Source organism: Sarcophilus harrisii, chromosome 4 (genome assembly GCF_902635505.1).
Source record: "Sarcophilus harrisii chromosome 4, mSarHar1.11, whole genome shotgun sequence".
Classification (NCBI taxonomy): domain Eukaryota; kingdom Metazoa; phylum Chordata; class Mammalia; order Dasyuromorphia; family Dasyuridae; genus Sarcophilus; species Sarcophilus harrisii.
In genome coordinates, this window is record NC_045429.1 from 32,092,898 (window position 1) to 32,119,052 (window position 26,155).

The following is a 26,155-nucleotide window of genomic DNA, read 5'->3' on the forward strand; positions in this document are numbered from 1 at the left end:
TGTTAAAACTAACCAAAACTTCTAAAATTACTCTCTGGCACTGGACTACTTGATATATATTTTAAAGTCAGAAAAAAAATAAATAAATAAAAAATAAAACTAACCAAAACTGAACATATTAGGAAAACAGCATCTCAAAGGGTGATATGGGATATAACAAAAGTCTCCTGCAGTTTTAAGTTATTAAAACTTACAGCTTGAAAAAACTTCAGTACTCATGAAGGATCCAGGGGCAGAGAGTGATTTTCCCACTGTCACACAGGTAATAAGTAACTGAGCAAGACCTCAGATCATAATCCAACATGATTTCCACAATTCAACCTGTACCTAGACAGGAATTCCCTAGAGACCCTACTCAGCAAGTCACCCTGGAGAAGGGTGACTAGAGAAGGAAAAAAGGAAGGAAAAAAGAAAAAAGGAAGGAAGGTATCCCATGATGGGGAACCCACTCTGCTGCACCGGAATGGCAGGCCTGGAAGGCAATGATACTGCAATGCCTTCTCCTTACACATGGAGATGAGCACAGAAGGGGAGTCTTGTCTTCCAAATGAGATAAAGCAGCAGAGTCTAGAAGTAAAACTGAATACCAGGCCAGGAATATGTGGAGTCCAGGGCTCTGGGCTGAGACCCCAAGGAGAAGCTGCTTGGCCAAGAGGTGAAAGCCTGGAGGAATGAGCCTCCACTGTGGGACTCGGCTCATGTGCTGTGCAACCAGGGATTGGTTGGAAGGGCTCCTCTGGGACGCAGGGGATATGGGAGGCAAGAGCTGGCAGGAAGTGACCAAGAGGCAAACCCAGAGGAGAAAAGCGATGCCCCAGACAGATGCCCCGAAGCAAACACAAAGCAGCACACTGTAAAGTGCTAAATAGAACTTGGTTTTTGTTATTATCATTACTGTTATTTTTATTATTATATTATATATTATTATTGCCATTGTTGGTTTTTAATAAATGAAAGGCAGACTGGGGCTAATTCTTGTTGGTTCTGAAATGCCCGATAAAGCTCAGAATTTATTTGGGCAAGAAGCGCTCAGTGGTTCTAAGGGGGTGACACAGACTCGACTGCGGACTCCTGCTCTTACAGAGAGTCAAAAGAGAGACTCAGAGAGGGTCATAGGCAACAAGGAGCTGAGCGCAAATCCAAGTCAAGCCCTGGGACTCCAAAGCCATCTTCTGGTTACAAGGAGCAAATGGAGACTCAAACCACGTCAATCTATTGTCTGCAAAAGCAAATGAAGACGTGGGGTGGTGACAGCTGGGGGATGGGAGGGGCCAGACATGGGGGACACCACAAGGACCGAAAAAGAAAGGGGGCTGGAGGATAAATGTGCAAGGGAAGAGCAGAAAGGCATCAAGGGTGACACTGAGGTTCAAATCTTGGCAAATAGCTGTGGAACCTCTGACGAAAATAAGTGGTCAGTCAGGAGAAAGGAAAACTTTGGGAGGCCAGGAAAGGGAAAGACTCTTCCCAATCTCTAAAGCAGCGCTAACAGCTGTCTATGGGTGTCTGAAGCCTTATGCTTCCCTCTGGGGGGAAGGTATCCTATAAATGGGAGATGTCCCAAAATGATTCCCTTCTCTTGAGGATTCCTTTAGCCTTTTCATCCCCAAGTCTCATTTCTCAGGGTGATGTTAAAATCTAAATTTCCAACTAATTTCTAAGTGTTTTCTTTACAAACCAAAATTCCTTGTAAACTATTGATTATAAAAATTTTCTTCTTCCTGTACCTAACTATCTGACTTTCCAATTATTTCCAAACAATGTACTTTTCTTTTTTTAATCCAATGTCTGCATTAAGCAAGGTCAAAGTAGAGAAAAGAAAACCTTATTATATCTTATACTAACCTAAAAGTCTGGACAAGATTTTTAAGTTCGGTATAGATATCACTCAGTGTAACTTGAAGAGGACCCAAGATTCCAGGCAATCTGAAAATAACAACAAAAAATATTTCATTAGTTTCTTGTTAAAATATTTTCCTAATTCTAGATGAACTTCTGTAATTCAGGAGTAGTATGAGTTTTTCCTGTTTTATCTGTCCCCACAGAACAGAACCATAACACTTTCATGACTTAAGTGACACACAAGGCAACATTTAGATTCTGACTGTCGAGGAACACCACTGCCATATACTTGACGCTAATGAGCTAGTCTGCTCTCCAGGAGGGTCACACAGGGCAGGTTGAAGGCCATTTGACCAGAAACTGAAGTCATTTCTTGACTTCCAGGTTTTTAGTGGAGGAAAATCAAAGGGCCTATAAGAGGCACACATATGAGAGAAATGGAGAACAAAGTCTCTTGTTCTTGAAACCATTAAGTCTTCAGTACCGATGGCCTGGTTGCCTGTGTGCCTTCCTTTTTTTCTTCTTCCTATACCCAATTCTCGTTTTGAGCTTACATGATTTGCTAATGGCCTCCTAGTATGGCTCATTCTTCTACAATTCTGTTGTAGAAAGAATCTAAGAGAAACAGAATTCTTTCAATGATACCTTCATGGTTCTAGTTTTAGAATCAGTGTTTTCATTAACCAAGATTCAATTGAATTGCAGCTACAAAGTACGCTTCTGTGGACAATTGGGGAAGGAAGCTATACCACACTCTTTCCATTTAAATAGACAGAGGTGGTATACATGTAGGTACAGAGACTTAAAAGAAAAATGGCTGGCTAACATTTAACAAATACTTTTCTTATGAATATGAACAGAAGATCTGGGCTATTTTTTAAAACAGTACATCTTGGAAGTAAATATGCATATTCAGAAAAGTCTATTTACAATTTAACCAATTCATAAAATCTCCTCACCAAGGGATTCTTGCAATGAAATCATGGGTCTGGTCCTCCTCCAATTCTCACCAATCCCACCTCCTAAAAAACCCAAACTTTTAATTTAAATATCAAATTATCAAATATTTAAATATCAAAATGAGAGACCTTCCCTACAAATGATCTGTGCAATGTCAAGTCAAGGCAATTTTAAAAGTCCAATAACTGCATTGTCAAACTACATTTCTGAAACTTCCTTTGTTTTATTCAAAGGTTGCTTAACATCACACCGCAAAGAAACCTTGGGCCAAAAGGTACTTTTGGCGATAACTCTAGGGAGGACCAAGATGAGAGTATGTTACAGTGTCTGGATGGTAACTGTCATCATAACTTTAGAAAGATGACTCACTCATGAGCTTCTTTTGGAAGAGAAGCTAAGGCAGCCCCAACATCTGAAGCTATCTCCATCTCTGATAAATAAATCATCTTAAATGTCGCTGACTGGGCTAATTCCACTGACAATGAATATTTTCCTTTGGAGAAGCTAGAAATGGAGAAAGGGTCAAACCACATGATTTCTAAGATCGCCTATTCTAAAACCACAATTTTAAGGTTTTGAGGGAAAAGGAAGATTTGCAACTAAAGATTCCAGTATTGACCATAACCTAGCCCTCTGAATGTATGTGGTATCAGCTGATGATCACAGTTAAGATTTGGTTTTTATAATAATTTTTTCAAAAGCCACACTTGAGAAAATGAATTGTATAACATATCTAGCATAGATCAGTGATTAAATAGGAAGAACTTCTCATTTAGGAGTCAAAGATTATAAAAGCAAAGTTACTTTATTTTTCTAAGTAACTGTGTGGCAGTTCCAAAGAAAGCAGTTCTATATTTAAATAATCCTAATTTTTCAATTAATTGTATGACTCCCAATGGAGTATCTTCCCCTCCCCACCAACATTATGAAAATTCACCCAAAGTTTCAATTAATGGGCTATTTCATAGTTGAAGAAATCTTTACGGCATCTCTAAAATTATTTTTCAAAATAGCTGAATATAAGAATAATATTGCTAACTATCAGGTTTCAAAATTATTACATAAAATTTCTGAAATTATTATATACTTACACTTTAGTCAATTTTTCAAGCACGATGCGTCTTCTAATTTGGTTCTGAGAACTTGAATCTATGAGTGGAAATGTGGGATCTCTCTGAATCATATTTGGAAAAAAAAAAAAAAGAAGAAATGTGATTTTATTTTTAGTTTGAAGAATGGAGAATCATCATAAATTTAAAAAAAAACATTATTTTTCTTATTCTAGAGTTGGTAGTTTTAGAACTAAGGGTAATGCTTTAAAAAAATTTTTTTCAAACAAAATGACAAGACTATAAAAATTCCAAATATCAAGAACTACTTTATTCATCTGCATAGGGCTTACAGCCATCTTACTTAAAGATAAACATTGACATTAACATGAACCTTTATATATGTGTTGGGCATCAGTCTCTCTTCTACTTCAGCACAAACAATAACATTTATGTATCTCACATATGGTGCCAGGTTATCATTTATGTGAATATAATTTATTCCTAAATGTTGAATAAAGCTCTTTTTCCAATCACCATATACACAGTCCTAAATCTGACTTAGAAATTCCTAAGAACAAAAAAAATTTTATGATAAAACTTAAGACTTTTTTCATGTTGACTGTAAGTTCATTTCCCAGTCCACCTTCTCATAGCCATGTTCCTTAAAAAAGGTCTGAGTAGGTAGGGACTTAAGATATCAAGCTCAATTCTCCCATGGAATACATGAGGATATGGGGACCTTTAGAAGGCTAGATAAATTGCCAAAGGCCATTTAGTCAGTGTCAGAGCTCTGACATTCTCTGCAGTTCTCCTATAATTCATATCACAAAGAATAGAATTATCTCAAAAATTCTCCCAGTTTTAAAGCCAGAACTGATCTGCCCTATTACCAAAGCCAAACTGACTGATGCACATGAAAGCCTCTTCTGAGATTTCACTACACAGGGAACTTTGATCTCAGTGAAATCTCTGTCCTGCTTTTCTGGATCATCCCTACAGAGTAGGACCGCAGCCCTATTTATGAAAATCATAAACACAATCATGGCAGGCTGGTCATTGCCACAAGACAGAAACTTTCCTGGAGCTCTTGGAGGCAGCCACCAGCCTCTCTGTCTTGGAGACAGAATCAAGTAGGGCTTAGTAAAATTTAAAAGAGCCAAGGTCACTCCTTTAAAAATTTTTTAAAATTTAAAATTAAATTTAAGTTTAAATTTAATTTAATCATAATTTAGAATTATATATGAAAATCATTTTAAAATAATAATTTAATTTAAAATTTAAAAGGCCCAGGCTCTGCAGATGCAGAGTTCATTTTTAAAATAGAGAAACCAAAAGAAAGAACCGTGTTCTCTTCAATTGCTCCTCCCTCCCCCATATTTGTGAGCTAAGACTTACCTTATCTGTGGTTTCTGCTTTGGGGGGCTGTTCATCCAGAACATATTTTCCTCTATAGAATTCCCTAATCCTCAAATTCAGTGCTTCCGTTTCCTTTTTTAGGCTCTCATAACTTGGCAGTGGGCGAATGGCGGCACCCGAGTCACTAAAGGGTAGAGACTGATCCAGGGTGTTGTGAGACAGCTGTCCGGCAGCTAACAGGTGACTCTCTGGCCCTGGTCCTTGACCCTCCTCGCCCTTCCCTTCACCCTCCACCACAGCAGGAGATGGTGAGGCTGTCGCAGGGATAGGGACATAGTTCTCGCCATGTAAAAACTTGAGCGTTTCTTCTGTCTTCCACTCCACCAAAGTCTCCTTGAGGACTTGGAACAAGCCTGCTTTGGCATTGGCGGGATCCACCGGGAATGGCCCAGAACTTGAGTGAGCACTCTGAGTCAACTTTGCAAATTTCTTCCTAAATTGCTCTGCTCCTTTTTTGCTTATGCCCACTAGAGCTATCTGGGCATTGTCACAGCCATCTGGAGAGTTTTTTGAGGCTCTTTTTTCTGAGGAGAAATTTGGGGAATCGCAGGTGTCTTCCTCTTGCAGACAAAGGGCAGAGGAGCTCTCTTCCTGGCTGGCCAACGTACACCTGTTCAATTGCTCAGCCACGTCTGCTGCTCCTGGGTCTTTGTCTCGGTGTCCAGAGCTGGCTTCCTGGCCAGGCCTTTTTTTCAGGATGCTTTTTGGAGATGGCTGCTGCCTTCCAGGAGTCCCATTCGGTTTGTTTCTTGGTAGAATCGAGGAAACAAATCCCTGCTCATCATCACTGCTACTATGACTGTCAGTGCTGGAGGAACCCGACTCATCCTGGCTTCTCAATCGGTCAGGATTCTCAATGTCCGATGTCTTAACGGCCTCATCGCATAAGCGGACTTCTTCGCCGGAATGACCACTGGTGGGGAGTGGGGGGGCAGGGGGAAGGTGAAAAGAAGAAAAAATGGACTCACAGCAAAGCAGGCTGAGCTGTTGACATTTTGCAGTTTTGAAAAGTAAAATTCTGAATCACATGCTAAGACCTGGCAAAGACTTAACCTATAAATCTTTATACATGCTTTTCAATGAGTACTGGGATGAACTGTTCCTATTAAAACCTTTCTACAATTTTTCTGTTTTCACTTTGGAGATTCTAATTACAAGTTTCATTAAAAAAAATAATCAGAGCCACTTCATTTAAACTTGAAAAACTAAAATGAAGATTATGGTGAGTAGAAAACAGCATAACATTTTCATGGGTTATTCAGACACACAAAGGATGGTCTGAACACACACAGCCAAAAACATAGAAAAGTTATGAGGAAGATGAGGTCATTATGGTTCCATTTTACCAAACTCTGAAAGGCAGCATGGGGCAGCAGGCAGAGAGTTGGCCTTGGAGTGACCAGGACTGGGTTTATCCCAGCCTCTACCCCGACCTGACACATAACTGTCTGAAAAGTGCTTCCAAGGGCTCAAGGCAAAATAAATGCCAACCTGTCCTGGTGGAGGGAATTTCCTTACCACGAATTCCCAACACGATGAATCCACAGGTCCAGTTAAAAATCAAAAACAAAAAACAAAATAAAAAAACCCCACCAAAAACCCAAACCAACAAAAATCTATTAAGAGCTAGAAAAAAGCAAATATATGCCAAAACAAAAGGAGACATTTTCTTTCTGTGTTTTTTTGCAATACTAGATGAGATCTGATCGATTAAGAACTTTTCGGTTTGTTGCTGGGTCGTTGTTTTTTTCCTTGGGGGGAGGTGATGTTTTTGCAGAGAAAGAGAGAGCCAGGAATAGACTTTTTAGTCATAATTCATCCCCAAATCAAACTATGACTATGTCTTAAGGTCAGAGGAAAAATGAGTATAATTTGGTGAAATCTAGAATCACTTCACCTTTCATAGTTTAGGAATCAATACAAAAATCTTCAGCTGGGAGGTGGCAGTCATGTTTTTCTATATTACTTTAAAATTCCATGTTAGAGCTAAGCATGGTGAGATAAAGATCTCTAACCCACTCAATCTCCATATATCTAGCCCTAGGTGGTGACTAATAACAAATCAGGATTTTTTTTTTTTTTTTAAGGTGGGGAGGTCAGGAGGTCGTGCAAGGAACATGATGCTAAGAGACACTCTAAAAGGTGGCCATAGCTTGCTGAGGAAAATGATCAAAGAAAAAAAATTCAGGAATCTAAAACACTATTTCAAATAATTACATAACTGAATAATCCCTAACTTTGAATACTGTAAATTTAGATTTTTAAAAACCTGTCAACACATATAATTGGAACAATCTATTTAACAAAGACCTGAAGTACGTAGGATGGAAAGAGCAGGAGTTATGTTTGTGTCAGATTTCAACAGGTTTCATGAAGACTTCCCAGGCAAGAGCAGCTGTTCACTAAATCATACAGAGCAAACCATCATGCTGGGGCGACACAAAAGAAAAAGGCTACACAGGTCCAATATTTCATTGTGTAAGGTACAATGAGGTCCGTCCATATGCAGCAGCACAGAAAATCAAAGAGCTCCTACCACCTGGTTTCCTGCCAAGGTTCTGAGCCATGGCTGCACTGTATAGACGGACAGGATTCTGATTCAACCATACCTTTGTCCTTCCTTTAGCAGCTGAAAATCAGGAGGTCTGTGAGAAAGACAGAGAAAGAAGAGTATTTAGAAGGTGATGCAGAAGAGGATATACATCAATCCATCATTAGCATTCATTTATAACTTTATACAAGACTTTAATAAAGCAGGAGCCTTTACCTCATGAGAGATGGGACAACATCCCCACTGAGTCAAGAGAAAAGGACCAGAGAGCCGGGTCAATTTCTTATTTAAAAAAAGAAAACAAGACGAAGGCCTGTCATGAAGGCCTTGGCACTTTCCACATGGCTAAAGAGGCTTCATAAGTAAATACAACTGGAAAGGCTCTAATCTACTTGTTTTAATTATGCTACTCAGAAGTAAGTTTTAATTTGCACTTGGACTCTTGGCCTAATAAAAACTTCCAGCATAATTAGAAAACACAGTAACAAATCCAAATAAAAATGTGAAAATATAAGTATCAGAAATATACAAAAATAAATACATTTATATTTATAAATAAAAACAAGTAAGAGTTAGGATACGTAGCTTTGATAGTACTGAAGACATATGAACTCATTTAACTTATCCAAGAACCAGTTAAGCTAAAAATAATGCCACAACTTTCAGTTAAAATGAAAATCTAACTTTCCACTAAATGGCAAAATCAAGTATCATATGGCCTAGAAATATTCATAATAAAAAAAAATTTTTAAAAAACAAACTCTATTTCCTATACTTTCCAAGGGAAATGAAACTTTCTTTTAGAATTATTTTTTTCACTCCTGAATTACTAGTGTTTAAAATGATCAGACTGTTCTTTGCCACTCATGAGATTAGATCAGATCAAAGAATCAGGTAATACAGTTGGTCATTCAAGAGTGTTAAAAGAATGCCAATAAATCACCCCAAGAGGAGGATCTCAGTTTCCATTTATCTCTAATGATTATGAACTTTTCTTGTTCTAAAGAATCCAATTGGGCCACAAGAATAGAACATTTATTGAGAACTTAAAAGAGGTGATCTTTCCAAAGGGTACATAATGACAGCAGCCGTTGAGACTTGAAACCACATTCTCTGACTCAAAATCCATTTCCATCCTCATTTTCTTTCTCTTTTACACACACACATACACACACCCACCTCTTAGATACTCAATAAATGCTTGTTAATTTGGATGATCCACTTTGTTGCCAAATCTGCTCAATTCTAGAGCTGCATCTCCTGCATTTGTTCATAACTCACATGGCCACCAACGTTTATTCTGGCCCTTTTCATCTCCAATTTCAATTTATTACAATCTATCTATCTATCTATCTATCTATCTATCTATCTATTTATTTATTATAATAGCATCTAATAACTTTCTAGTCTTCAGTCTCTTGCTATATAGAAAATGCCAAGTTGATATTTCTCAAGTACAGATCAATTCTTTCCTCAAGACATGTTAGTCGTTACCAGTCATCTCTAGAATATAATATGAGTTCCAGTGCTAAGGGCTCTAAATGCCACAATTCTAGTTCTAGCCTATATTTTAAAGTTTATTTTACCTTACTTCTCTTCACATGTTCTAGGATCCAGCAAAAATGGCTCCCTTTCCTAGCCATACCAGACCTAAAGCTGTATCATAAAGTGGTAGCCATTAAAACCATTTTGAATTGGCTAAGAAATAGAGTAAAGATCAGTGGAATACACAGTGGTCAATGACTATAGTAATCTATTATTGGATGAACACAAAGATTACAGCTTCTGGGATAAGAACTCACTATTTAACAAAAATTTCTGGGAAAAATGGAAAATAATACGATACAAACTAGGCATAGACCAACATACAACATCCTATACCAAGATAAGGTTAAAATGGGTTCATGATTTAGACATAAAGGGTGATAACTATAAACAAATTAAGAGAGCAAGGAATAGTTTACTTATCAGATCTTTGGAGAAGGGAGGAATTTATGACCAAATAAGAAACAGAGAGCTTTATTAAATGCAAAATGAATAATTGATTACTTAAATTAAAAAGGTTTCTGCAAAAATAAAACCAATGCAGCCAAGATTAGAAGGGAAGCAGAAAGCTAGGAAACAATTTTTACATCCTATGTTTCTGATGAAGGACTCATTTTTGATAAAAAAGATATGAACTCTGCCCAGAGGGCTGCAAATTCATATCCTTTGATATTAACAACATCACTACTAGGCATGAATACCAAAAGAGATTTGGAAAAAACAGAAAAAAAACCCAACCCTATATGTACACCCCTCCCAAAAAAAAAATTCATAGTAGCTCTTCTCAGGATAAAAAAATTAGAAATTAAGGGGATGTCCATCAATTGGGGAATGGCTCAATAAACTGTGGCATGTCTTTGTGATGGAATATTATTGTTCTCTGGGAAATGATGAGCAGGATACTCTCAGGGCAAAAAAAAAAAAAATATCTAGAAAGTCATCCAAGTGAAATATACTGTATACAAAGTAATAGCAATGTTTTGGGATGACCAGCTGTAAATGAATTTGCTATTCTCAGTAGTACAATCATCCACAACTACTCTGAAGTATTTATGAAAAATCCTGTACATACCCAGAGAAAGAACTGATTGTGTCTGAAGATAGATTGAAGGAAGCATTCTCTTTCTCTCTTTTTAACTTAATTTTTCTTGAGGGTTTTTATTTTCATTAGGGTGGGAGATCTATGTTTTCTTTCACAACTTGACTTTTATGGAAATATTTTGCGTAACTTCAGTTGTGGTTTCTTAATTGTGAGTGGGGATAAAAGGAGAGAATCTAGAACTCAAAAATCTTAAAAACAAATGTAACTAAAAAATTGTTTTAAATGTAACCAGGGAAAATTAATTAATTAATTAATTAAAGGCTTCATTTAAAAAATATAGAGAGAACTGAGTCAAATTTATAAGAATACAAATCATTCTCCAATTAACAAATGGTCAAAGGATATAAAGACAATTTTCAGATGAAGAAAGCCATCTATAGTCATATAAAAATGCTCTAAATCACTATTGATTAGAGAAATGAAAATTAAAACAATTCTCAGGTACCACCTCACCCCTATCAGATTGGCAAAGATAATGATAAATATTGGAGGGAATGTGGGAAACTAGAACACAAATGCATTGTTGAACTGATCCAGATATTCTGGAAAGCAATTTGGAACTGTGTCCAAATGGCTATAAAATTAGGCATACCCTTTGTTTCAGCACTCTCACTATTGGATCTGTATCCCAAAGATTATAAAAGAGGGAAGAAAAACTCACATGTGCAAAAATGTTTGTAGCAGCTCTTTTTGTGGTGGCAAGGAACTGGAAATTGGGTGGATGCCCATCAATTGGGGAATAGCTGAATAAGCTATGGTATATGAATGTAATGGAATATACACAAGAAATGATGAACAGGATGATTTCAGAAAAACCTGGAAAGACTTACGTGAGCACCATAAGAGAACACTGTACTACAGTAACAGTAAGATTATGTGAGGATCAACATGATAGACTTAGCTCTTCTCAGCAGTATAGTTATCCAATACAATTCCAATAGACTTGAGATAGAAAATGCTATCCACATCTAGATGGAAAACTATTGAAACTGAATGTGGATCAAAGCATATTATTTCACCTTTTTTTTTTTGGAGGGGGAGAGTCTTTTCTCTCTTATAAAAATTTCCCTTTTGTTCTGATTTTTCTTTTACAACATGACTAATATGGAAATATGTTTAAAAATCTCTACATGTATAACCTATATCAAATTGCTTGCTATCTTGAGGAGTAGGGAGGTAAGAGAAAAAAATTTAGAACTCAGTTTACAAAAAGAATGTTGAAAATTATCTCTATATGTAATTGGAAAAATAAACTACTACTGTAATTTTTTTTTTAAATGGCCCTTTTTGCTGCTCCATACACAACATTTCATTTCCTACTTGTGTCTTTGCCTAAGCTATCACTCAGGCCTGGAATGCACTCATTCTCTTACATTTTCCTCACAGAATTCCTAAAATACTTTAAGGCTCAGTTTAAGTGCTACTTAATAAAACAAATCTATTCTCATTCCCTTATTGCTAGTCCTTTAAAGCCCTTCAAAAATTACTTGTGTATGTATGTGTGAGTATACACATATGCAATATGTATATATGTGTTGTATCCATCCATCCATCCATGTGTGTGCATATTAAACAAACCACAGTGCCTGGCATATGCAGTATTTGCTTAATGAATATTTACAAAGCATTTATTTTGCACCAAGTACCATAATAGTTTCTGGGAACACAAAAACAAAATACAAATTTATTCTTGTGCTTAAGGAGCTTATTGGTACCCCAATTATTGAGAAGTATAGGAAAGGAAAGCATTCTCCCTTCCTCTTCAAATCCTGTTCAAATGGCACTTCTATAAAACCTTCCCTGATAGCTCCAGAATAAAATAAGCTAACTCTCCTCTAAATTATTTTCTGGAAAACAAACAAACAAACAAAAAAACACAACACAATACGAACTCTCTTATAACATCATTTCTAGTCAAACTCTTATTTAAATATTTTATTGCTTTTTAGTTTTATGTTTAACTTCCCTATTAAACTATAAACTCTTTAAAGACAGACATCAAGTCTATTATACTCTGATGTATATTAGGTAACCATTAAGAATTGGCTGATTCTAATTATATTTTAAGGGAATCTGGGAATTCTTTTTTAATTAAGTTTTTTTTTTAATATTTTGATAACTTCTTTTCATTATAATTGATTTCTTTTGTAAGCTGATACATTTTATTTTTGTGTTATTTTTAAAATATGATCTTGAGAAGGGATCCATACACTTCACCAGATACCACATCAGTCAAAGGAATCTCTGATACAAAATAATCAGGAATTCCTGTTCTAGGCTATCTGCAATGTGAAACTCAAAATATTGGGCTAGAAGATCTCTACAACTCTATAATTTTAAGATTTAACAAGTAGTTTAAGGAAGGCATTGAAGTGGGGTATATCTGTTGGGGGGTGGGGAAGATAAAGTAGCTAGAGGCAACATAAGCATTTAAATGTAAAAAGGAACAAACACTAACACCAAAAGGGTCTGTGGGATGAGAAAACTCCCTAACCTGCTTTTGAAATGACTCAAAAATTGGAGTCCCAAAGTGGATTGCAGAAGAGCAAAACCAAATTAATTCAAAATTAGGATGAGAAAAGGAAGTATATTAATGAACTATCAGGAAAGGCTGAATAAAAAGTGCATAAGCCCAATTAAGAATAGCTGGTGTATTCTAAAAATGCTTATTTTACCAATAAAATGAGAATATGGAGTTAATGGAGGCAGAAGCCATCAATCAGAAAAGTAATCTTGCTGTAAAATTTAAAAACTCAATTACAACTATGAAATGATTATCTGATTTTACTATGGTGAACTGACAAGAGCAAGGGGCTGATAGCAGTACTCTTAAGATTTTAAAGAAGTCCTTGCAAATATGGGAGAAAGATGGAAGAATAGAGAAAACCAAAAGTAAAGTTGTGAAATTAAGAATTTGTGCTATTTCTTCTCTTGTCTCATCTTTGTACCTTAATCCTGTCATAAGAATGAATCTCTAAGACCCAAAGTTTCTTACTTCCCCTCCCTCAAATATTAGAATGGCCTATTATGTTCTTCCGCATAGCCCATACCAGCAAAAGGCAACTGACTTTTAGGGACGAATGAGATTAAATTTGCCAAGTAGAACCTTTTTAACTTGGATTGCCATATTTGTGGGGAGAAATGTTTTGAGTAGAGAGCCTACTCAAATTTCTTTGCAGGGTTTGGTCCTCAACCCACCAAGAGACAAAATAAAAGGCTTCATTCTTACAAGCTTGGAAGAAAAAGCATTTGAACTGGGTCCTAAAGGATCATTAAGTTTTAAAAAGGTAATATATTACAAAGCAAAGAATGGATAGAGTGGTCCAGTTTGTTGGCACTCTGGCAAACAGGCCAGAAAGGTAGGATGAGGCTACAGCTTCAATGTCAGTAAAATATAAACATTACTCTGTACATACTGGGAGGTCACTAAATAATTTTGAGCACAGAAGTGGCAATAAGAGTTATGTTTTAGGAAAGTAAATATGTTGTTATACATGGGAGGGACTGACCTGGGGAAAGCCATCAGTCCTAGCATTTGTTAAGAACCTTCTAAAAGCCAGGCTTTGCTAAATGCTGAAAAGAAAGAGATTACCAAAAAAATACTGTCCAAAGTAAAAGATGGATCCCAAAAATACTTCTGAGCAAGAATCCACAGGCTACTGCAACCAGCTGGCAAACAAGGAAGAGGCAATAATCAAAAAGCATTGTAGCTAGGAGAACAGTGACCCTAATGATTTTTTAAAAGGTAGATTAGAGAAAGGACCTTTTTTTTTTGGAGGTACAAGGGAGAGCAGAGGAGAAAATGATTACTCTGTTGAGAGATTTATCAGCAAAAGTGGGCAGTAACTCAAGCAGAGTGTGGGGGAAGAGTACGGACATAACCACATTGTGTCCCTTTGGGGTTATCTGGGCCCCATTCTTCCCCTTCTACCATCTCCTTGGCTATTTTTTGTATCTCCAAAGATCTATTAGGATAAAATTCCTCCACAACCCTACCGGAGCTTGCCTGTAGAAAAGGTAAAGAGGGAAGCACAGATACAAAAAAGGGAGGAAGGAGCCTTGAGAAGTCTGGTAAGGGATGAGAAATATTGCCTCTTCTGAGAAAGGAGGGAAGGATGAGGAAAGATTCACAGAAATCGTGACATGACGAGGCGAAGGCTTGGGGACGAGTTGTTTGGTCAAGCTTCAGAACAGTCTGTAAGGAGGCCGAAGGATGAACCAGAAGGGCAGAGCGGAGCTAAGGGCCAGGAATGGGAGGAAATGCTCTCTATGTAAATCATGTCAAGAAAGCCAATCATCGGGGCTAAAACATAATTACTTTAAGATAATTTGGGGAAGCCAATCTCCCAATAACCCCTAAGAGTTCTTGATTCATTCTTTTCTGCTGTATGACTATTTCTTTTCTGTTTTCTTTTGTTTCCAAGTCAAGGGGCTTTTGAAAACTTTCAACCATAAGTCTGCTGAACTAAGAGGAAAGAGAGCTTCCTCTGTCCAAGCCAAGGTGGAGAAAAGGAAGAGCAGAGTGCCCAGGGGACAGTTAGTGACTAAATGGCTACCTCAGGTCTCTCAGTGAAGGAGATGAGATAAATCAGAGCTGAGGAAAAACTAAAGGTTAGGAAAACTAGAGGAGGAAGAGCTTGGCTAGGGATCCCTTTCCCACTGGGAGTTTTCCTTTAGAAGAGCCAAGGGGCCAAAAATCTCAACAAGGATAATAAGCAGAAGGTGGGAAGGGAGTTGTGGCCAAAAGGAGAAGCTCAGATTTAGAGATCCTGGAGATAGATTCTGCGGAGTGTTAGCAAAAGTCCAGGGTGTGGCCACACAGACGGGTAGTAAGTAAATTTATATGAACGATCCTTAGATTTTCATGAAGACAGTAATCTAAGACATGCTGAAGAAACAGAGGTAAAAGGAAATTAAATTTCCACCCTAAAAGAATCTTCCTTTCATGTCACAAACCTTTTTTGTTTTTTTTTTCCCCAAAAGGATAAGGGTATGACACCTTGTTTAAGTAGATCATAGGATTGTAGTACTAGTCTAGAGCTGGAAAGTATTATCCTCTATCCAACTCCCTCATATCGCAATGGGGTAAAAGAAGACCCAGGGACATGAACCGTTCTGCCCAAGATGACCCAGAGAGTAAACCTCAGAGATGGAACACTCCCAGCTCCTCTGACTGTCAAACTCCTCTGACTGCCCACTGACCTAACTCTGCTTTCCTCTATTTATTCCTAACAAGTCCATCATGATTTCTCTAGAAGGTTCCAAAAGTCTCAGTGCTGTTTTAAGTTATTACACACACCCTTTATTTTCTCCCTTTCCCACCTGCTTCCCCCCTGTTTTTAAGGAGCAAACGCTCACCTCCTCCTATCCCTGCCAATTTCTCAGACCACAGTCAATGGGTATTCAGTATGGTTGAGGTCTTTCATGGTGTTAGTAACATCTAGACGCATTAACAGGTTTTTCTGACTAAGAGTCCAAGTACTTCTAAAGTGATGGCTCTGGATTTCCATTTAAAACCCTTGCATTTGCTTTGCTAAGAGAGTTTTTATATTTTAGAATGAAGTTGACATCAATTAATATAGCCATCTATGGTTTTCATACACACACACAAAGATAGTCTTTCTATTCAAGGAAAATTCTGTTCCACAATTGTTAAAAAGACTTGTCTTTCTACTGCTTGTCACATGTTCACAGTCTGGGTCATGTAGAGATTCTTATATTTCCTTCTACCCAGTTTAAGTTACCATAGAGATAGCAATAAGTTCAGTTACAAATAACAAAAATACCACAAAAAGAAGCTTTATAATCTGGTTCATCTGAGATATTAGTATTCTTATCATCAATCACACAATATTGATAATGATTTTGAAATTAACACCACTTAAAATTAAAGCAACCTCCTATTCCATGAAAACTCTATAATTGAAAAAGTTCCGTTTATGCTCCCTACCCACCAGTGGGGATTTTTCAAAGATGAGTGGGTACATATACTAAATCCTCTTTTTGAAAATGTTTCTCTACATTGAGAAACAAACGGAGGGCTCATTCAGGAAGAGGTTATAAAAGCCATCTTATAGAGGTTTCTAGCTTCCGCACCTCTGAGATGACACTGTTTATTGCCAAGAGGCAGTAAGTGAAAATCCCCTGGGCTGAGCCACATGATGTACTGTGTAATCCAGGCAGCGTTTCCCATTCCTACCACTTTGATTCAGATTTAGACCACAGATTTAGAACGGGGAAGGAACCCTAGAGGCTGTCTGGTCTAATCCTCCATTTATAGATAAGGAAAGTGAGATCCCAGAGAAGTTCAATGCCTTGTCCAAAGTCTCACTGATGGTCAGTGAAGCAGATTTTGAATCCAGATCTCCCAACTCCAAATTTAGTGTTTTTTCCACTGCATCACAGTGGCTTCTCACTCATGCTCCAATTTCCAACAGCTTTCCTTCCTAAAGTTAGCTCGTGATTTTACGGATGATAATGCAATATATTTGGCAGTTTTTCTGAAGTACAAGTTCATTTTTATAGAAGTTTCCTTCCACCAAAGAGAGGTGCTCCCTCAGACATTGGGCATTGACTCCCTGTTAGTCATTTTGTCTACTGTAAAGAATAAGAGATATCCTCTTGGCTTTAACCTTTCTGACCTGAAAGCCCCTGATGCTTTCACTCGTAGACTTTCACTGAATTCTGAAATGGTCTTCCCTTACAGGTGAAAAAAGAGTTTATCCTATTTGTTTTAGAGAATTCTACTTTAATTGTTTCTGGTAAATAACGTTTTCTTCTCTAGAAAATTTCGGTTGCTAAGATTTTTTTTTTTTTTTTACAGTGGATACAACTTTCATAAATTATTTCCAGTAGTAAATCTAATTAGCTCTGTGTAATTTTTTTTTTTTTTTTGGCAAGGCAAAAAAAGGGAATTGCCCATGGTCATCCAACTATTAAGTATTAAGTATCTAAAGCCACATTTGAATTTGGGTCCTTCTAACTTCAGGATCAGTGCTTTGTTCACTGCATCATCTAGCTGTCCTATGTGATTCATTAAAAACTAAATTTAAGTTAAAGCTTCATCTTTTGCATTGTTGGTGGAGTTGTGAACGAATCCAACCATTTTGGAGAATAGTTTGGAACTATGCTCAAAAAGTTATCAAGCTGTGCATACCCTTTGATCCAGCAGTGTTATTACTGGGATTATATCCCAAAGAGATTATAAAGAAGGGAAAGGGACCTGTATGTGCACGAATGTTTGTGGCAGCCCTTTTTGTAGTGGCTAAAAACTGGAAACTGAATGGATGTCCATCAGTTGGAGAATGGCTGAATAAATTGTGGTATATGAAAATTATGGAATATTACTGTTCTGTAAGAAATGACCAACAGGATGATTTCAGAAAGGCCTGGAGAGACTTACACGAACTGATGCTGAGTGAAATGAGCAGGACCAGGAGATCATTATATACTTCAACAACAATACTATATGATGACCAGTTCTGATGGACCAGGCCATCCCTCAGCAACGAGATCAACCAAATCATTTCTAATGGAGCAGTAATGAACTGAACTAGCTATACCCAGAAAAAGAACTCTGGGAGATGACTAAAAACCATTACATTGAATTCCCAATCCCTATATTTATGCACACCTGCATTTTTGATTTCCTTCACAAGCTAATTGTACAATATTTCAGAGTCTGATTCTTTTTGTACAGCAAAATAACGTTTTGGTCAGGTATACTTATTGTGTATCTAATTTATATTTTAATATATTTAACATCTACTGGTCATCCTGCCATCTAGGGGAGGGGGTGGGGGGGGTTAAGAGGTGAAAAATTGGAACAAGAGGTTTGGCAGTTGTTAATGCTGTAAAGTTACCCATGTATATATCCTGTAAATAAAAGGCTATTAAATTAAAAAAAAAATATTCAACTGAGAAAAAAAAAATCTTCATCTTTAACTTTTTATTTTACAGTTAAAAAAATTAACACTATGGTAAGCATCAATCAACAACACAAACTTAGAAACAATGTTGATTAGGAACATGAGAGGCCTGGTACAAATAGGAAGACAGAGAATATGTTCATACTAATCTGATTTTTAAAAAAAATTCTCTAAGATTCTGAAAGCTGTTACTTAAAAGAAGCAACTCAGTTTTTTACCCCAGTGGTGTCAAACTCAAATAAAAAGAGATTGGAAAACCACAAATTTGTATTATTCTACACTATACTGTATTTTTATTTGTTTCATTAAACATTTCTCAATTACTTTTTAATCAGGTCCAGCCATTCATAGAAAATCTGCAGACTGAAAATTTGATATCTTCTGCTTTACTCGTACAACATATCATACCACAACAATTTCTCCCTTTAAAATTTCATTCAATTCTACACTTAGATTTAATGTGCAACATTTAACAGGTTGCCAATGTTATCAAGAAATTGGGAAATGAATTTGGAAATAAGGTCTAAAAACAAATGTAGAGAACCAGTGCCCTCTTATGGGCTTCTGAGATATTACCGACATGAATAATTACAGAGGCAGGCCAGGGATGAGATGAACAGCTGGGAACATCTAGATCAGAGGTATCAAACACCACACAGATAACAGACCAAGTGGGCTGAAAGGTCACACTCAAAGGCTCTGCCCGAGAAACACCGAGTCTGGCCATCGAGACGTGGGGTCTCCTCCTCCCCAAGGAAGGCTCCCCCACGCTGCTCTTGTTCCTGAATTTTTCCACCTCAGACCCCCTCTTCTCCCTTTCCTCCTGACCAAGATCAATCCCTGGCATTCTCCATGAAATGTCTCTCCTGACAGTGATCTTCTCTTTTCTGGACTCAAAGCACTCACTGCCAGCACCCTGGATTTGGGAAATTACAACATAAGTTGGCACTTAGCAATTGTACACATGGTCTGCCCTGTGGGCAGCTTGAGAGCAAGTCCTCATACTTTGTCATGTAGTTCAACACAACAAACACTTAAGTACCTACTGCTTACAGTGAACTGTGGGAGACTCTGGAAAGAACCTGGGTATTTCTACAAGCATAATGAAGTGATGGAGGAAACTGTCCTCCATACCTTTGCTCTTGAGATTTCCCTAATTCAAACATCCCTCTCCCACCTTTCCTTATCATTTTCCCAAAACCTTCACGGGGGATCAGGTCACTAGTATGGTGCTGTAAAAAGATCCTTGGATTTGAAAACAGAAAATCTGGATTCAAATCCCCTTGAAATTTTTACTAATTGTATGACCTTGGAAAATGAACCAACAAGTATTCATTACGTCTTTACTATGTGCCAGGCACTGTGGCAGGTTCAAAGGACAAAAAGTCAAAAATCAAACAATCTTCATTCTTAAGAAGCTTAAATTTTGTCCAGGAAAACAAGTACACATAACCATATTTTTAAAGCAAGTTAATTATTTGGTGGGAAAGCCCCTAGTACCTGGAAGGATCAGGAAAAGTGAAAATGCAGCACTTGAGCTGACCCTTTTTTTTTTTTTTTTTTTAAATACATTGCTTTATGACTCATGTGGGGAGAGAAAAATCAGAACAAAAGGGAAAAACCACAGGAGAGAAAAAAAAACAGAAAAAAGAAGTGAACATAGCATGTGTTGATTTACATTCAGTCTCCATAGTTCTTTTTCTGGGTGCAGATGGCATTTTCTGTCCAAAGTCTAGTGAGATTTCCTTGGATCACTGAATCACTGAGAAGAACCAAGTCTTTCATAGTTAATCATGGTACATTCTTGTTAGGATCCTTATAAGGTGTTAAGTCACAAGGATTGATAGAAACATGCTTAAGTTTACACCTTTGAGAGTTTACACATTAGCTCACACAGTTCACAAGTTTGGGAGATTTCAGGATTCAGTATGAGATTCACAAATTTACACTTCCCATAATCCCACTCTCTCAGAGGAGGAGTCAATCTTTTGGTTCACACCTTTAAGAGATCATATATAAGAAGCTCTTAGAGCTTCAGTAAAGAAAGTTGAGGAGATTGAGAAGCCAGGAGTTGGAGCTGAGCTAGAGGCAGAAGCTGGAAGAGCTAAAAGACAAGCTGCAAGAACACTTGGAACCAAGCAGAGAGATAGACCTCTAAGAAAACTAACCGGGCTATTTTGGAAGAGACAATAAAGGACTATACTTTAACTCCTGGCTGCATTTGAGGCGATTATTACTTGGAACTGAAACCAAAGCTGCCTCCAGAACCTCCCAAGAAACCTGCTCCCAGAGAATGATTATATTTTAGAAGAGAAGAGAACACTACACATTCTTATTGCTATTGTGTACAATGTATACCTGGTTTTGCTTGTTTTGCTCAGCATCAGTTCATGTAAAACTTTCTAGGCCTTTCTAAAGTCATAACAATATCCCATTACCTTCATGTACCACAACTTGCTCAGCAATTCCCCAATTGATGGGCATCCCCTCGTTTTCCAATTCTTTGCTACTACAACAAGGGCTGCTATAAACATTTTTGCATAAGCGGGTCCTTTTTTCTCTTTTATGATTTCCCTGGGATACAGACCCAATAATGACACTGCTGGGTCAAAGGGTATGCACAGTTTTATAGCTCTTTGGTCATCGTTTCAGATTGTTGAGCTGAAGGTCAGGCAGATGGAGACTAATGAGGAAAAAATGCAGCCAGGGAAGTTAGAGACGAAGGGAATGACCTATGAGAGCCAGGCTTTGGAAAGGTCATTGGCCACGGTGAGCCTGGTGAACAGGATAGGACAGAGAAACCAACTAAGGTTTTTTGCAGCACTCCTGCCTGATTCCATACCTGGATGGGGGTGTTGGCTGAGTGGGGAAAAGGGAACGGATGGAACAGAAGTGCTATGAGACTAGGGACAATACGATCTGGCGATGGCCTGGAGAAGCAGCAGGTAAAGCTGAAGCTGTGAACCTCGGTGATAAAAATGATTGGTTCCCTCATGAGTAAAAGGGAAGATCAGGTAGGGCTAGGGAAAATATAACAAGTCTTATTTTGAGCATGTTGAATTTAAGATGCGTTTGGGACCTCCAATTAGAAACATCCAGCAGGAAGCTGGTGACCCAAGCACAGAGGTCATGAGGGAGCCAAGGACTGGCAAAGATCTGGGCTTTATCTGCCCACAGGCAGTCCCCTGCCCTTTGGCTCTCATTGCTAACTGGTCTGTACCCACGGAGCAGGCTGGCCACAACCACAGGCTTCTGTGCTGGATCCTCTCCTGTTTCCCGCCTGCTCCTGCTCTCTAATTTGGGGATCTCATGGGTTCTGCTTCAATCCTGTCTCTGCCGAGGGTTCCCAAGCCCTGCTTATATGCTCCACACTGAGTACACACCAATCATTACATCACTAGGAAACCATTATTTGTTGTAGGATTAAATCAATGCTAAACTAGATTTAACCATTGTCCCCTCAATTCCACTTAGTGCCTTGTTTCAAGTTCTGGCCCATAACAGCTAACATCCTGGTGGATCCTGGAGCTATATCCAACTTGGCAGGACCAAAGGAGAAGGCCCTTTCCTGCTCCGTCAGCCTGCCACTCTTGCCAACAGCCCCCGTTACTGGGGGCACCCTCCCCCCTGGCACCCAGATGTGCAAACTGGCGGCCTGGCAGAGTGAACAAGGGGTAGGACCTGACCTGGGGCCAGTCTGGCCCGGTTCCAATTTCACCAACTGGGCGGGCCTGAGCCAGACTCCTCGGAATTCACATGAGCAAAGTGCAGGCCACAGTGTGACCTTGAAATGGTCAGTAACTCTTGGTCATGACCATGCTCTGGCTCTCATGGCCCCATCTGCCCCCATGCTCCTCAGTGGCCCAGTCTGACCTCTCACACCTGCGAGTGGCTCGCCACTGTGCCGGCCGGCCCTAATTCTGTCCTTCCTCACTGAACGCATGTCCACGCTTGCTCATCAGCCCTTCCTCCAGACAGCTGCAAACCACCTTCCTAAATCACAGAAGACTACACAGTGATCCAGCAGCTGCCCCTTCACATCAACCTGGGCACCATGCTGGGCATCCCACTTTAGCCAGGGATGCTGGCAAGGGCCAAGGAAAGAGCAATGAGGATGACCACATAAACCAGGAGGGTTTAACCTGAGAAGATTGGGGGTGAGGGGGATGACAGAGGGCACTAGATACTTTCTTCAAGGCCAAGGACTTAAAGAGCTCTGGATGGAGGAGGCAGGAGCGGGCAGGACGGGGGCAGTGGGTAGGACTGCAAGAGGCCTTGGCCCAGCTTGGCAGACATTCTTCCCTGGGGTCTCCAAGAATAGGGCAGGCCTCTACCAGACTGTCAGGGAGGGGGAGCAACCACCTGGGCACTGAAACCTGATAAAGGTGGCATAGCCTTATTGCCCTGCTCTGAAGGCCTGAGGGCTCCCTCAGTCTCTAGGGTAAAACACACAGGCTTGGGTCCAGCTTTAAGCCTTCCCCAGCACCTTGCACCTCCTTCTTGCCGGCCTCTTGCATCTCAGCCTATCTTCTGTCCTCACGTGGGTGCAGATCGGATATCTGTCTGGCCCCCTCCTTCTGTGAAGTGACCTCTGGGAAGGCTTCCCTCAGTTCCCCCATAGTTAGGGTTCTCTCCCTCTCCCCAAATTATCTTCATTTACCTGGGCATATGACATAGTAAAGCAGTAGTAAAAGAAGCCTCGGGGGCAAGGACGCTCTTTTTCTTTTGTATTATTTCCATTGTTTTGCCCATAGGGAAAATCTGTGTTAATATAGTCAACATTTTTCTTCATTAAATTGCAAGTACTTAGGATGGCAACTTACTCAATTATAGGTCAGAAAGACAACATGAACATTTTTGACATTTGAGACAGGGCTGAAGAAAAATGAAATGGCTTTCCTCAAAATTCCATGTAACAGAGAAGACAAATTTTAATGATTTGAAGATGAGTCATCAATTCAGTATTCAACTTCAACAAGCAGGGCCAGGAAACCACTGGAATAATTGGGAGCAAGCCCTTAGAGTTTAAAACCAAATCACAAGCTAAAGCAACGAATTAAAATTAGGAGTCTGCATAAATATCAGCAGTAACCAGCAATGCCCAAAAGCTAACATTTTATCTCCTGATCACAATATTTTTATTAATTAGTAATTTATCTTTCTAATTGGCTGATTACAATAAAACTGGTTAATTAGGGATTGGTTTTAAATAATTAAAGGTTAAGGGGTTTTCCTGTGTTTCTTACATAAAAAAGCTTTCAAGTAAAATACTTGCCACCTCTCAACTATTCCCACTAAAGAAAGTAAAAGAAATGCTTTAAAATTATGACTTAAATTACCTTTCTTCTTCTCGAACCCACAATGGACTCTTGGAAATCTGAGCTTCAAAGTATTTAGATGCTCGATAACAAAAATTGCTGCAGAAATACTGAAGATAAGGAAAGCATTAAAAAACACTTTTTGCATTTTAATTTTTTAGTTTACTTAACTTTTCTTTCAATCAATCAATAAACATTAAGCATCAACTATGTATCAGGCACTGGACTAAGCTCTGGGGATACAAAAACAGTGCCTGCTCTCCACAATCTTACAATCTAATGAAGGAGACAACAAGCAAACAATCCACACAGGATGAAGAGGGAATCATTAACAGAAGCAAGGCACTAGAATAAAGAAGGGCCGGGGAAGGTTTCTTGTAGGAGGTAGACTGGGACTTAAAGGAAGTTAGGAAAAGCAGAAGACAAAGAGAAGGGAGAGTCTCCAGTCATAGGGGACAGCCCGAAAAAATGATCTTGAACTCAGGCAACAAAAGTTTTACTGCCTGGAGTTCAGTGTTGCTGGATGTGATGGGAGTCGGGTATAAGGAGACTGGAGGAAGATTGGAGAAAGAGCTAGTCAGGAAGGGCTTTGAACGCCAAACAAGGATTTTATATCCATCCTAGAAGCAGCAGAAAGCCAGAGGAGTATAGAGGTGACATGACTGAACCTGGAATTTTGGAAATTAAAGGCTGCATGGAAGACAGCCTGGAGTGAGGAGATACTTGAAGCAGACACACTCACAAGCAGGCTCCTGCAACAGCCCAAGCATTTAAATGAAGTTTAAATTTTGAGGAAGGGGTGCTGCCAATTTAAAACCTTTTTTTAAAAGCACTTACTTGTTTTATTTATATATGTGAAATATTCATAAGTGAAAACAAAAGGAATGACATTTATGATTTTTTTTCAAATAGGAAAATTATATAATTATAATTTTTAAAACAAGGGGATTTTTTGTTCTCTGCTTTCCCCTTTCTTAAATACAAGTTAAAGTGTTCACACTCAAAATTCCAAATTTATACTCATATATGAAATGATCTTTAAAATCACTCCAAGTTCTTTAAGGCTCTTAAAATTAGTCCTTAAAGCTTACCTTTCTTTCAGTTATATCATAAACTTTATTTGTTTTGGTAGAAATCCTATATTTCTGTTTTGGTACCTAAAAATAGAACAGAGTTTTACCAAGGAGATCAGAATGAGAAATTCAAAAAAAGAAACATGTCTCTTATCACTAGCTGAATATCCCATTTACATACAGCACTGACTAAGCTATAGTACCCACTAACTCGCTTCAACTATCTTGTTAGTTACAAAAGCAAAGCCATAATGTAGTCGGCACATCTCTTAACTAAAAATGACTTACATTTCCTAGTTGGTTGTGACATAAAGGGTAACCACAGAGATGGATGATGAAGCGTTCTTCCACAATATCCTTGTAATGTGCAGATGTAATGTGCTTCCCCTGTAGGGAAAAAGGGAACATGGAGACTTTACCAGGATTGGACTAAGAATATACTCATAGACTTCCTTACAACTTGCAAAAATAGAGAGAGAACAAACTTTTTTTTGCACAGAAGTCTGTAATTTCCCCAACCTCTCTCCCCATATGTCTGCCAAGTTCTCTTTAAGACAACAGTAAACAACTCATCACAAACTTCAAAACACTTACAGATTCCATAAGGAATTCCTCTGTAATGTCTTCTTCCAAAAGTTGTTCTACAATATGCAAGGCTTTTCTCTCATATTCAATTTTCTTTCTTATAGCTGCCTCCAGTTCAGCTTTCCTATAATGTTTAAAAAAAATAAAAAGTGTTACCTTTATAATCATCATTATTACCCATTATTTTCTCATTAATTAGATCAGCAATAGATCTCTCTGTTTTGCCAACAAATAACCCCATTTTGCCATAAAAAACACATCTTCCCATTAAAAAAACAAATATAAATCTATAGGAACATTCAATTAGTGGCCTGTACAAGAAGACTGAGTTGCAGCACACACCAAAAGAGGAAACAGGTAAGAAGCAGAGTTTTGTGAGATCAGAGGACTGAGTCTCCTCTTGTCCTCCCTAATGTCTCAGCTTAGAGGGAGCCAGACCTGAAAACACTAAAAAGAGAAGCTCTTTCTTGTCTGCAAAACGAATCCTTATTTGCGGGAAGTTGCAAAAATGTGAAGTAATTTGGGGAGAGGGAGGGAGAATTAGGCAGGGAAGCATCCTAGAGAGCCAGTGCTTGGATTGAGCGTTAAAACTAAGGAAGGAAGTTGGATGTGTCCAGGGCTCTGAGGCAGGAGAGACAGAGAGGCCAGCAAGAATGACGGAGTGGCTGAATTAGAGAGAACATAAAGACCCTTCCCTTGGGCTTACTGGGCCTCAGTCCCCCTCGATCCCTCCTCTTAGAAGCCATTACATCATGGCCTCTTCCCACCCATTTAACCTGTAGC

General features: G+C 38.5%; 1 protein-coding gene across 5 annotated transcripts in view; it reads right to left on the reverse strand.

The window, feature by feature from the left end:
- The window catches only part of RPAP2 (RNA polymerase II associated protein 2), a 78,060-nt gene that overhangs the window by 44,894 nt on the left and 7,011 nt on the right, over window positions 1-26,155 (reverse strand). For 4 of the 5 annotated variants that reach the window (XM_023501619.2, XM_023501620.2, XM_031969322.1 and 1 more), the window contains exons 3-10: window positions 25,382-25,496; window positions 25,076-25,174; window positions 24,806-24,871; window positions 23,736-23,824; window positions 7,880-7,915; window positions 5,250-6,183; window positions 3,894-3,976; window positions 1,846-1,926 (exon numbers count right to left, since the gene is read on the reverse strand). In XM_023501619.2, the coding sequence (XP_023357387.1) occupies window positions 1,846-1,926; window positions 3,894-3,976; window positions 5,250-6,183; window positions 7,880-7,915; window positions 23,736-23,824; window positions 24,806-24,871; window positions 25,076-25,174; window positions 25,382-25,496 (1,503 nt within the window). Of the gene's footprint in view, window positions 1-1,845; window positions 1,927-2,801; window positions 2,865-3,893; window positions 3,977-5,249; window positions 6,184-7,879; window positions 7,916-23,735; window positions 23,825-24,805; window positions 24,872-25,075; window positions 25,175-25,381; window positions 25,497-26,155 lie in introns of all 5 variants that reach the window. The other variant, XR_002770051.2, reaches the window with a different exon arrangement.